Source organism: Rhizoctonia solani, chromosome 3 (assembly GCF_016906535.1).
Source record: "Rhizoctonia solani chromosome 3, complete sequence".
Classification (NCBI taxonomy): Eukaryota; Fungi; Basidiomycota; class Agaricomycetes; order Cantharellales; family Ceratobasidiaceae; genus Rhizoctonia; species Rhizoctonia solani.
In genome coordinates, this window is record NC_057372.1 from 1,415,363 (window position 1) to 1,427,800 (window position 12,438).

Here is a 12,438-nt window from a genome sequence, read left to right on the forward strand (position 1 = left end):
CTCAAATTTTAGTATGTGAATGCATCACGAAACGCGAATACACATCCCCATCAGACTCATTTTATATTGATTTTCGTAAAATGGATTGATTCACTGTGACCGGGCTTTAGCCTCGACGGTAAACGAATAAAGTTGTTAGTATAATTGATGGGTCTCACGAATTGTTAAGCGCGCAAAAAGGGTTCTGGGTCCTTTGCAGGATCACCTTGGGATTATTCGGGCCAGAGCTTACTTGCATCTTTCAACTCGTACGACACGTGTAAAGTACCAGGCATTCTTCCTAAAAAAAAACTGACCTTTCATTGACGCGTTTTCCGAGTAAATAGATACCACTTTCAGCCTGAAAATGTCTTTATTCAGCTGTAAGCTCATGACTGCTCAGTCTGACGCGTTTCACGAACCAAATATGCTTCTTCAGTACTTCCTCAGGCAGCCGGGCTTCTTCCCAAATGGCAACTTGTGGTGTCATCTCTTGCAGTCTTCAATACTGTACAAAACTTTGTGACTCTAAGCCTTACCAAGCGAATTTACAGCAAACAACCACAAAATGGTATGTCGCTTTTCCCTTCACGCCCGATGTACTCGGACATATTTTCTATATAGTCACAGCTCTTCAATCACGCACGTTCGCAATCTGGACACTCACATCTGCAATTCTGCGATTTTACTGTGCGTATCATGTGAATGAAAAAGTGTACGTATTTCACCTGCCATCATCAAAACAAACCAAGTTTACTGACACGTATTCCAAATGGCAGCGTGTACGACTTGACGATGTGGACCTATGTCCTCGCATTTGGCCACTTTACGTCCGAGTTTCTCATCTTCCGTACTGCGGGACTCGGACCGGGACTTCTGAGCCCAATGATCGTCTCGAGTACGTCGCTTTGCTCCTCGACTGAAGATTGACGTACAGGAACTAAAATGTTTCATGTTAGCAACTTCGTTCATATGGATGTGGAGCCAATACGACTTTTACGTCTCGCGATAAGATTTTTCAGCATAGTGTATGGTAGTCTGTCGATCCTGATCTCAGTCAGCTTCGTCGAAATGCAGCTAGTTTGTTCTATAACGCATTGCATCGGCCCGATGTGGCTGGAATGCACCTGTTCTCGGGGTGGGTCGGGTGAAACGTTCTCGCTTGCTAGTGCACTCGGCTTATTTGGTGAGTTACGCGCTCATATAATGGATGTAAAGTTCGCACCCCGCACTTCGGCGGCGCCGGCGGTTGACAAGATCCACCGCAGAAAACCTCTGCAGTGGTCGCATGACCAGGCACATCGTCTCGGACTTAGACCAAGGCGTAAATCAAAGTCCACTTCTAGGATGCCGAGCTATTGTATAGGCCCAGAAAAATCTCATTGGAGCTCCGGTGTATTACCCCAAATGGGTATGGGACAATGCGCCGTCTCGAGCCAAAGTTTTCTAGGCTTCGGCGTACAAACCACCCGAACCAAATCCTAAGGAAAGTCAGCAGAGAGAATGGCTGTGAAGGTTTAGTTGGTAAAAAAAACAAGTCCCATGCTGCTGGTGAGTTCAAAACTCTGGGATTCCAACTGGTGTAGCTGTTTGGACCGTAAGTTCATCAGAATTCATTCTCCTATATGCTCCAAAGCGTGCACATCGCTGGATCAATGGCCCCCTAGGCTGGATCAAAACCTACAATACATGCCATGCTGTTATCTGTGGTCCGTACTTCCTATCCCAACTATCCTGGTAGTGTACCGCTTCTCCGCCCAGCCTGCTTTCCTCACTCGGATTCGAGCAAGTAATCTCGGAGCACATTCTCCGGCCGAACCCATACAGGAAGGGCAACTTGATCAATCGTATGCTTAGGTACTGGAACCCGGCCTCGACTCGTGAGCTGGGTATGGCATGCGTAGCAAAGAAGAGGTGCAAGCGTCGGAGTCGTGCTGCTCAGAATCGGTTCGGTCGTCTGCCTCGATCCGCTCTCAGGGGGTAGAAGCGATTCGTTGGTGCTCACAGAATCGGATCCGGGGTGCGTGTCAGAGCGGGGATGACCGCCTTCGGGATTCACCGCACTCGAGGACAGGGGGGACTCCCTGAGCTCTGGTTCAAACGTGCGGATTGCGATTTGTGCCTTCCAAGCTTGAACTCCTGGTTGGATGGGTCTGACAAGAAATTATACGTCAGCTTAATTATAGAGGTTTAGTGCTGATCATTCCCCGCACGTATATCAAGGGAGAGAAACAGCATACACGTCTGACAAGCAGAAAAATCAAATGCCAAACAAGCGTTAAGGAAAGATCGACGAGATTGATGGTATTTCAAAGAGAATAAAGTGACCTTGTTAGATCGGGACTTACCGTGCACATAATGGACAGTTCGAATCGCTCGTCCCACCCTTGGGCGCCAGCTTTTCGCACGTTCGGGCGATTGTATGTACCGTGGAAGGAAAGTCCCGATCCAGCCCAGTGATAAAGGCTGACCATGACTTGTTTGGTGTTTGTATCTAAGATCGAGTGGAATAGCCACGAACCTTTAGTGAGCCTTGTAATGCCGTTATCCTCGCGTGCCATTACAGTTGCAGGCATAATTTCGACCCGGCGCCACCAACACCCAGCCGCTACTTCTTTGTCTGTAATTTCTCTAAGCGACCTGACGATCCTTATGCCTTCCCAGGTTTCTTCTCCAACTTGGCGTATCGAAAACCCGGCACCAGTTGCCACCGCATCTAGGAGATCCACGGCGTACGATGTCAAGGATCCACCCAAGAGGAGATGAGAAGACTTGGTATGTCGAGCCGTGTACTGAAGGAGAAGCCGAGTGATGTTGCGAAGGGCTGTAGTACGCGCTGAAGAGGAAGGCTGAGATGACAGGTAAAGGTGAAGGGCTTCAGTTGGGTTTGTTTCTGGAGGCAAACGAGTAGCTGGTAGGTCTACGCGGAAAAGATCAGGAATGATCGACAAGGCTGAACTCGCTTTAAACACCTTCAGAACTGACATCGATGCCAACTGAGCTCTCACGCAAAGGAAAGCCGACAGAGTTTGCCCAGTTAGGGTCGAATGCATTTTCTATGCGCAAAGGGATAAACGTAAAATGAGGATAACGAGCTACCAGCCGACGGGCATCTTCTGTTCTATCTGAGTCTACTAACACCGGTTCCTTAATGAGTGGCTTAAGGATCCAATAGTGCCACGACGTACCCCAGGGTATGCGGCTGAAATGTCAATAAAGGCAACACGAGCGGTTGGCCAGACATTCTCTCTCTTGGATTTTGCCTTTGTTCCTCGAGCAGGGTCGAGTCGGGCTGGGGTAAAGTAGTTTTCGTGGACCAAGTCAAGAGAAGAGAGGATCCTGAGCCACCAGAGAACCCAACCAGGAGATCACCGGCAGCCTTAAGAACCGGTCGAAGAGAGACCCCCCGCGAGCCTGGGGCGGGCCGGGCTGAGGTGGGTTGATCGTGGGTTCGAGACACCGACGGAACTTGTGGCCCAACTGAGTCACAAAGCATTCCCTGGCGAGAGTTTAAGTACACAAGCCACAGACGGAGAGAGAGTATACCTTGCCTGCAATAGACCGAGTGCCTGATGACAATGCTCGCCGGAAGATCCGGATTCCTACAGCGGACACAGACAGGATCCCTGTCATACTTGGGCTTTCCTAAAGCGACTGAGTCGAGGAGGATATATGCACTATTTATGCACTTACGAGGCATGAGTTCTGGCCTGGCTGATGGGTCTTCGCACGACATGGTGGACGAATGGAGCAAAGTCGGGAGTGATTTACCAATTGGAAACGAAATTGTGGCCGGTGTCAGGGTCTAGCTTGGTTGGGGTCCTTCTGAACAGCGCGACCACCGAGGTTGCAATTGCTCACAGCCATCGTCATTGTCTCGCACGGCTCCTGGACTGGCATACGACTGGGACGAGAGAACAAGATAAATACGAACATTAATATTGATTATTCGTCGATGATGACGCAGCCTAACGCGGTGGCCGGCCCGTCGCACACCGGGCAGTCTCTGGCGCACAGTGACGCATCGATTGGGACTGGGACGGCATTGACAGGCGGTATTGGGTCACTTTCTCTGGATGCATATCTTCCTCCAGCTCCGGGTGCGTATAATAAATCGGATAATTTTAGCCGCAATTGGCGCTGACAGGAGTGCTCCCACCACTCCACCGCCACTTGCCATCTCGAATTCTCAAACTATTCATGTTATACAACAGCACCATCTCGACCGCACACGACAATACACCCCACACACGACCTACTGGGAAGATATGGGATACTGCCAGTTTATGACGAATTTGTACGGCCATTTACCACATCAGCGCCGAGCGGGATAGAGGACAAGGGCAAGCGAAAAGAGGACGAAGCAGACGAAAGCCGGCACGGACCCAAAGAGGGTCTGTTCCAGCATGGCTACAAGGCGTTTATCAAAGACCTCGGCCGTGAGCTGCTCTTGTCGATTTCCCATCGCGTCTGCTTACGTTGTCTGAGCCTCTAGTTGGGAAGCACAACCACAAAAAGGATACGTTCCTCACTGACCTCATGCAAATGCCCGAGAAACAGCCCGTGCAGGTTGTCAAGCTCGACCGCACCACCCTTGTCCATGCTTTCCGGCTCAAGGAAGGCGGTGTTCCGGGCGTAAGTCCGTTTTATCTATCGTGCATTGCATCTCACTCGGCACAAGTTCAACACCAGCGCGCTCACTGGCGACGACAAGGAGCGGAAGAAAAAGGTGCGTGGTGCTGTCATTGCATCTCTTCCCATTGATCCGTACTCATACACACCCATCAATTATCCAATCCCCAACTCGCTTTGGTTCTACGTCTCTCCAGAAAAAGAAGCGCCCGATCGACCCATCTCAGCCGTCAGCACCGGCAACCCCTGCTGCTGCCGGCTCGGCCGCGCCGAGCGCTGCGGCACCTATACGGAGACCGGCTGGGCCATTGCCGCCCAGTCAGTTGGCGAGCAGCCATGTGCCGCCAGCACAACAATCATCACAAAGACCGCCTCAGCAACAACCTCCACCACAACGGCATCCATTGCCAGCGAACCCAAAAGCCGCCGCTACCGCCGTGAGACCATCAGGGGCAGGCACGGCATCAGGAACAGGGACAATCAAGCGAAAAGACAGAGAGGACAGTGTCAACGGTCATGTAGGAAGTATGGGAGGAGGAAACATGGGACCAACAGGAGGAACGGGATTGAAGCCGGCAAAGAAGCGAAAGATGGTGAGTGGTGCGTTTTTTTTGCATGAGATCTGGGTCGGTGTGGGGATACGTTGTACACGATGCGTTTTTTGGATGGACCAAATGCATGCGTTGAGCTCGCGTACCTAGTTGCCCGTTTAAGCGAGACGTATCTGCCCCCGGTAGCTTTCGACTTTTTCTGGGGACAAGCGCACATCTATGATTTCGTCTTGTCGATCCCATGACGAACCTCGCCACTATTATGCCCAGCAGAGGTGGATTGACCAACGTTCCGAGCACGCTATCGTTTTGATTGCTCCGTCGCCGGTTTACAATTTCATCCTACCTATAACACACTTAAACTTTAATATTCTAATACGCAACCACCGGGATGCTCACCCTGTTTGAATTGTTACAGGACCCAATGGCGTTCGCACCTGGTCACCACCATCACGCTCAACCAGTTCAACAGCCTACACCGCACTATTGATTTCCCCCTCTCGCTCTTTCATATTATCGCTATTTCGGATCATTCAACGCATCCTTTTTGCACTCTGTCATTTATGTTTTTTTTTGCTCCGGCGTACGTCAATTATTTACTCCATGCTATCGATCCTCTACCGATAAAGAGGGTACGACCGGCCAATATCCTACCCACCGAATTCACTAGTCAGCCTCAAAACTATACAAAGAACGCAGTTTCAGCCTCTTGCGAATGAATTTGAACGTCGTCTACTCTACATCCATGCACACCCACCCAACTCGGTGGCATGCTTTACCCGCTCCTGTCCCGCGCGGCATGTGGCCCGTAGAGTTACCGCTATACTTCTGCACGGATTCTCCTTTATTCATCAGTTTGCTCTGAATCCATCTTGCCCGTCTCTTTGGTATAGCTCTCAACGGTGATCAAGTGGGGCCGACACAAGTTCTAGTCCAGACCTATCCTTTTTTTTAAAGCTCATCGAGGCTCCGCTCGTTGATGGAGACGAAGAATCCGAGTGACGTCGAGGGCTCACGGCGAGATGCTCAGTTGGGAATTAGCCTAACTCCTTAGATCCTGGTGGTTGTCTTCTGTAGGAGCGGCCAAGTAATGGGCAATACTCAATTTGGATTCAGGGGAACACACGCACGGACACTCTTTCCTTTCCTTTTCCTTTCTCTCTCTCTCTTTTTTTTTTCGTCCTTGTACGATGGGCTTCCGTTTTCATAGATCAATCGTCGCTATATGATTTCCTCTTTTTGGCCTCGTAGTAATGTACCTATCAAAACGAGTATTTCAATATCCACGAGTTTCGAGTTTTCAGGTAGTCGAGTAGGCCCCTGCCGAGAAAAACACGCAAGGCACAAGACGAGAGATAAGAGTGACAGATTGATTGATCTATTGCGGTAGAGCATCATTGAGAGTGAGTGCTATGCTTACAGAGACAAAACCGAATTGAGGACAGAACCGTATAGCGTAGCATGATTGAGTGAGGAGAGAGAGAAATATTGAACAAGAAACCAAACATAAATGAACAATGATAAAAAAACGAACAGAACCGAAAAGAACCGAGCCAATCACATCACAATACATAAACCTAGTCGAGCCAAGCCCACAAGCCCACATGACGACAACCCAGACCCCGAGAGAATGAAAGAGCAAAAAAGATTACGCAAAGCAAGAGAGGCAAGGCAGGGAGAGACCGGTAGGGTGCTATACCATATGATCCGCCGACTTGGCAGCCATAGGTGGCGTACGGCCGCCCTCGTCTACTGCGGTGCTAACGCTCGCTCGTGGAGAAGCCGACACCCCAGCCAAGGAAGCGATTCCATGATTACATCGCGGGTGGTAGGCCATTTCAGGTGCGGTGGGCATGTTGGGTGTCGCAAGTTCGGCGGATTTACCGAGAGGGGAAGGAGAGGGTTTTGTCTGGGCAGTTGGCTGATTGCTATGATGCGAAGAACGAGGGCGAGAAGATCGTGAACGGCTGGACCGACGCGAAGAACGCAAGCGGGCCTCGATTTCCGCTCGTCGTTTGCTTCGTCGGATGAAAAATATGAAGAGGGCGGCAAAGAGGACGACAATAAGTGCTGCACCAACTACGCCGCCTGAAGAATGGGTTGGTGATTGAGATGCGAATAGGCAGGTGAGGACGTACCTGCGATGGGGCCTGCATTGCTATCTTTGGCCTTGTTGTAGTTGGAATGGGAGTCGGCAGTGGATTGGGGGGTGAACGTAGCTGGGGCTTCCGGCGATTAAAATTAATTTAAAAGCAATGACGTTGAGGATGAGAACTCACCAAGCGTCGGAGTTACAGTAGGGGGAGTGGCAGCCAAGCTAGCGATGTTAGGCCTCCACATGCCTCCATCAACGGGAATCTTGGCCCATTCGGGAATCGTGAGGTCGGCGGTGTCGATGCTCAACCTAAAATACGTAAACATAAAATTCGAGTAGTACGGTTGTGCTGAAACGTACCCTCGTGCATTGTAGCTGGGACAATTGGAACGCCAGAGTGTCTCGTTGATCCACTTGTTGTCGAGTCCGAGCTGGCACCATGTACAGGCTGCCATGAGATTGTAGGATACTACGGAGCAATTGCAGTCGTTTATTTCACCCTCCGAGTCGGGCTGTGTATAGTGGTAGCGGCTGTTTGCCAGAGGTGTTACTCTGGAACGTATACGCAATTAGCCTACAATTGTGTATGCTGTACGTGGCCAGATTGAACGCACCGAACACCTCCCGCATCACACTTTGTCTGGAGCTCAGCCCATAGGAGACAGGGGGACTGGCCTCGGGAGTTTGTCGTCCATCGGCGTAACTGGGCGGGGATTAGGATTAGATGATTCGAATAGGATGGAACAAAGTGTACATACGTGCACTGTACTGTCGTATCTTGTGCGAGTGCCAGACCGAGGCAGGATACAGCAAACGCAAGTAGAGTTCGTCGGCGAGTCATGGTCAGGGGGAAGTGGAGAACAGAGCGCGGATCCGCCCAAAGAAATGGACAGGCGCAGAACACAGATCGAGACGAGCCTTGCCATGGCGCGCTCGACGAGTTGCTTGGCGGTCCCAAGCCATTCTTTCCTCCGACACCTTCTCGTCCCTGGGCATCCCTGGGCATCCCTCGGATATCACAGGCATTACGTAGCATTTTGTACAATAAGACCCTCATAGCTACATCTTTCCTTCGATGCCGAAACCCGCCAAGCCAGTCCATACATAAAGAAGTCACTAAGCGCCAAGCACTCTTAACTTATCAACATATCAAACGTGTCCACACTCGCCACCTCCCACACTTGACACCTTAGCCCACAACGCGTGCAACCGTCGTCGAAATGCATCCACTATGCCAAGGGTCCCGAGGTTAGACTTTAGCTCTCCGCACCATTCGGACTTCTCACCTTGGCGCATCTACCGGGCAAAAGACTTCGGCTTCCCGTGCCTTTGTGTTTTGCAAGCCGATATAGTCCAGCCTAGGGTTTCCGCCTCGCATTTAGTCACCGACAAGTCAAGCAAAAGTACCAAGACTCACGGCACAGGGATGTAGTGGCGGTTGGGCATCCGATACGTTACCTCTATCACCGTCGGGTTCTGATCCAGTACCTCTCGGCTCATACGGTGCATCGTCAACTGCACATCCTCCTCTTCATCAGTCGCAAACACCTCCAAACTCGTATCCCGCACCCGCTGCGCCACGTCTGTGAATCGCATGGATTCGCCTAGTGCCGCGAGCTCTTCAATCCGCAACGGTACGCGAGGCAGGCCAAGCAAATACTCCACATCCATTTGTGCGCAATACACTCCATCGTTGTGCTCGTTTACGTTGGTACATTCATCGCGTGAGTACCCGCTTCCCACCACCACCGTTTTCATCACTGGCGCTTCGATTAGTCTTGGCTTTTGGCGCATAAAACCAACGCACCGACAAGCCTTGTATGCTTGATCTCACATCGGCCATGACCACGTCTTGGGCTTCCTTGTCATCATCGTTAGGGCCCGCACTTGATTCCCTTCTCACGTCAATTGTCACCGAGCGTTTCTCCTCGCCGTCTCGAAGAAACGTGGATCCGTGCAGTCGGCCACGCACGGGTATGCGTCCCCATTTCACTTGTTGTATGACTATTCGTGCCGCACGGACGTGAACGTGAGTGCCCACAAGATGGGCCCCTAAGTGCAAGCCGAACAGCTCAGGTGAGAGGACATGCGGCGAAGTCTTGGCCAGCACTGTCAATCCAAGTTAGCTCCGAATCTGGAAAAGAGCCAATAACTTACCATAGCAGGTGTCCTTGACTAAAATGGGCACAAATGAGATCCAGAGGTGGCAGTCAATTAGGGCAACTCACTAGGAACCGGAGCGACCCTCGTGTTCGAGCTGGGTCTCGTCCCTTCGAGCATGGCTGAGATCGCATACTCGACAATAAAATGATGTCCCTCATTGCGAATCACACGGCAGACACGAACCTAAACACGCATAAGCATGGTGCTGAGTGGGATGGCCATGACACATACAGATTCGGTCCCGTGCATCGATGACGTCAGTACAGGCGTCTCCCGGGAAGTATGACGAATATACGGTGCATGGGTCCGAGCATAGCGAGGCCCGTTAGCCGGTGGAGATGGCGATTTGCGCGAGTCGGTGTCCATGCGAGACAATCCAGACGGGTCGGACAAACGCCGATACTTGGTTGTGCTCGGCCCACCGTCGTCGCTCGAAATGAGCTCATCCTGATCTTGAAGAGCTTCTTGCCGCCTGAGTGGAGAGAGTGAACGCGACCGAGAGCGGGAATCCGAGTTGGAGCCGGAATCGGAGCGGAACCTGTGGCTATGCTGCTGCCGGGCTTGGGTGGGTGCGCTGTCTACTCCCGAGCCAGAGCCCGAGCCTGATCCCGACCCGGAAGCAGAGGCTGAAATATCGCCACCCGAGCCCGACGCGGCCGAAGTGGTTCCCGAATTGACGTACGGGAATGGTTGGGGTCGTTTTAGGGGTACTTTAGAAGCATTTATATCGAATTTTCCCTTGGTTGCTGTTGGAGTGCTTGTCGCCGACGACGCAGCTGAATGCATCTTTTTTTCATGGCGCTTTAATAGATCACTGCGAGGTACATCATGAGTCACGTGATTAAAACGGGGCGGTCCCACACCTCGGCTCACGCCAGTGGACACAGGCACAACCACCACGGAAGCGTTGGTCGATGAGAAGTGTGAACTTACCTTCGCCCAAAGGAATCATTACAAACGGGGCATTTGTATGGACGGTCGCCGGTATCTAGCGTGCGGATGGCGATCAGGCGCCGGGTCAGGGCAAAGGAAAATTGAACGCACGAGAGCGCATGTGTCGGGCGACATGCTGGGGGCGAGTAAACGTTGCCTGGCAGACGGGACATGCATGATCTCCAGCCATGGTTCAAGTCAAGGGGTGGATACAGGTGGAGCAATCCAACCAGCCAAGGGGGTATTATGGGCTCGGGGCGGACGGCCAGCGAGCTTCATCTTGGTGGAGTGTGGGTCAGACACATGTGTCACGTGGCAGCGCCGTCCGCACATCGAACACGGCCAGCCATCGAGCTCAGCTGGCAGTATCGGTGCTGATATAAGCATATCTGATTGGCTGGCGCAGCCGTACTCGCCATTTATGGGACAAGCAATGTGGAATTCTCGTTACTTTGGGTTTCTTTTTACACCAAATGAGTACATCCCAAGCGTCAAGTCTAGACTACCCCACCCGCCCCACCCCGTTCTAAACCCGCCAGCAGCCTGGCGCTATGTGCGTGACACGGTCGCCGTAATGTATCCACTGCATATACTACATTAGATTGTACTACCGGTAGCATACACACTCACCTCGGAGCCTCAACAGGACAAAATACCTCTGCATCCTTTGGTTTGGTATTTGCCAGTCCGATGTAGTCGAGTCTACTCATCCGTGAGAGCGCGCTCATTGGAATGAGCCTAGACTTACGGAACGGGAATATAGTGCTTGTTCGGCAACCGGTACGAAATAGAGTTAGCCGTCGCGTTTTCTGCAATGAACTGTTGTGACATCTTGTACATCGTGGCCTGAATAGCGCGTCATAGTGACGAAATGACGTATGGTATAAATTAGCTTACTTGAACGCTCGCGCTCTCGTCGGTCGCAAATGTCTCAAGTGTGATCTTGCGAACATTACTCTGCAGCTCCCTAAACTTAGCTTTTTCCCCTAGCGAGCCCAGTCCGTCAATAGTTATGGGTTCATTTGGTAGTTTGATACTGTAGTCGAGGTCAATCGATGTGGAGAAAATTCGGTCGTCGACCTCTGTTCAAGATTAATGTTAGACGTCAGATACTGGATTACGAAATTCGAGTCGGACTTGCCTACGAGCGTCGTGTATTCATCGCGTATGAAACCCTCGAACGCGGAGCCACTGCTCTTCAGCACTGCCAGAGAGGTTGGTCATTTCAACCGGGGTCGTGTTTCAACTACCTGCCTAGTAGGTCCTTGATACCAGCGGTGACATTGGCGGAAACTTTATCCTTACCCGCCGTTGCGTCCACCTCGACGTTAACGACAATCTTCTCTTCTCCATCACGCACAAACGAATGTTTATGCGGAGTACCTCGACATCAATTCGGGTCCATTTGAGTTGTTCGATAGTGATGAATGCCTTGTGAATGTGGGGATACTTGGTCACAAAGTGCGTGCCGAGATGAAGGCCGTACAACTCTGGGGAGAGTACATGTGGGGATGTTTTGGCGATCACTGTGGCGCAGGGGATTAGTAATCGGAATATGCATTTTATTTGTAACTTACCATAACAGGTATTTTTGACTACACCGATGGAGATGAGTCTATAGGATGCTATGTTAATAAATTGAACTCACTCGAATCGGTTGCGACGACTACGCTGTTGTCTGCCTGTGTGTAGCTGGTCGCAATATCGCCTTCCAATAATGCGCGCACGTTGTACTCAACAACTGCATGCTTATCGCCCTCGCGCACTACGCGAAATACTCGGACCTGTCCATCGAGTGTGTATGATAGGCCCACGCACACAGGAAGACACTCACCTTGTCCTTGCCGTATCGTGCAGAGGTGAGGGAAGACATGAGGTAAAGGAGTATGAATCTGCTAGGCTGTGGGGATCGAAGTGGAATGAGGGTCAGGTGCAGGCCGAGATCGAAAGAGCTATATAGCACGCTCCAATCACCGGCGAGGAGATAAGATCTATCGTCCGACGACAAACTCTATACCGCCGCGGAGTCGCACATGACTTTGTTGAGAATCGCGTACCTCGCAGAGAGCTACCCGCTCCGCAACG

At 51.4% G+C, this 12,438-nt stretch overlaps 5 protein-coding genes across 5 annotated transcripts; 2 read left to right on the forward strand and 3 right to left on the reverse strand.

Moving 5' to 3' along the window:
• Positions 1-346: 346 nt before the first annotated feature.
• On the forward strand, positions 347-991 carry RhiXN_02849 (uncharacterized protein; the record flags this gene model as incomplete). The annotated part of the gene is made up of 5 exons (XM_043322666.1): positions 347-362; positions 419-550; positions 604-694; positions 759-877; positions 939-991. The coding sequence occupies 5 exons, from the start codon at positions 347-349 to the stop codon at positions 989-991; spliced, it is 411 nt and encodes a 136-aa protein (XP_043178162.1).
• Positions 992-1,750: 759 nt separating this feature from the next.
• On the reverse strand, positions 1,751-3,715 carry RhiXN_02850 (cytoplasmic tRNA 2-thiolation protein 2B; the record flags this gene model as incomplete). The annotated part of the gene is made up of 8 exons (XM_043322667.1): positions 1,751-2,132; positions 2,328-2,445; positions 2,501-2,899; positions 2,952-3,126; positions 3,168-3,271; positions 3,328-3,478; positions 3,526-3,605; positions 3,673-3,715. The coding sequence occupies 8 exons, from the start codon at positions 3,713-3,715 to the stop codon at positions 1,751-1,753; spliced, it is 1,452 nt and encodes a 483-aa protein (XP_043178163.1).
• Positions 3,716-3,937: 222 nt separating this feature from the next.
• On the forward strand, positions 3,938-5,652 carry RhiXN_02851 (uncharacterized protein; the record flags this gene model as incomplete). Its single annotated transcript, XM_043322668.1, has 7 exons — positions 3,938-4,079; positions 4,127-4,261; positions 4,314-4,418; positions 4,475-4,614; positions 4,661-4,708; positions 4,809-5,204; positions 5,581-5,652. 7 exons carry the CDS (start codon positions 3,938-3,940, stop codon positions 5,650-5,652), a joined length of 1,038 nt encoding a protein of 345 aa, XP_043178164.1.
• Positions 5,653-6,855: 1,203 nt separating this feature from the next.
• RhiXN_02852 (uncharacterized protein) lies at positions 6,856-8,263 on the reverse strand (the record flags this gene model as incomplete). Its single annotated transcript, XM_043322669.1, has 6 exons — positions 6,856-7,250; positions 7,301-7,387; positions 7,442-7,566; positions 7,618-7,809; positions 7,853-7,960; positions 8,016-8,263. 6 exons carry the CDS (start codon positions 8,261-8,263, stop codon positions 6,856-6,858), a joined length of 1,155 nt encoding a protein of 384 aa, XP_043178165.1.
• Positions 8,264-8,446: 183 nt separating this feature from the next.
• On the reverse strand, positions 8,447-12,226 carry RhiXN_02853 (uricase; the record flags this gene model as incomplete). The annotated part of the gene is made up of 14 exons (XM_043322670.1): positions 8,447-8,486; positions 8,544-8,615; positions 8,675-9,039; positions 9,092-9,366; positions 9,415-9,432; positions 9,486-9,603; positions 9,652-10,234; positions 10,984-11,055; positions 11,102-11,199; positions 11,251-11,435; positions 11,718-11,879; positions 11,931-11,948; positions 12,002-12,137; positions 12,188-12,226. The coding sequence occupies 14 exons, from the start codon at positions 12,224-12,226 to the stop codon at positions 8,447-8,449; spliced, it is 2,181 nt and encodes a 726-aa protein (XP_043178166.1).
• Between the last annotated feature and the right edge of the window lie 212 nt (positions 12,227-12,438).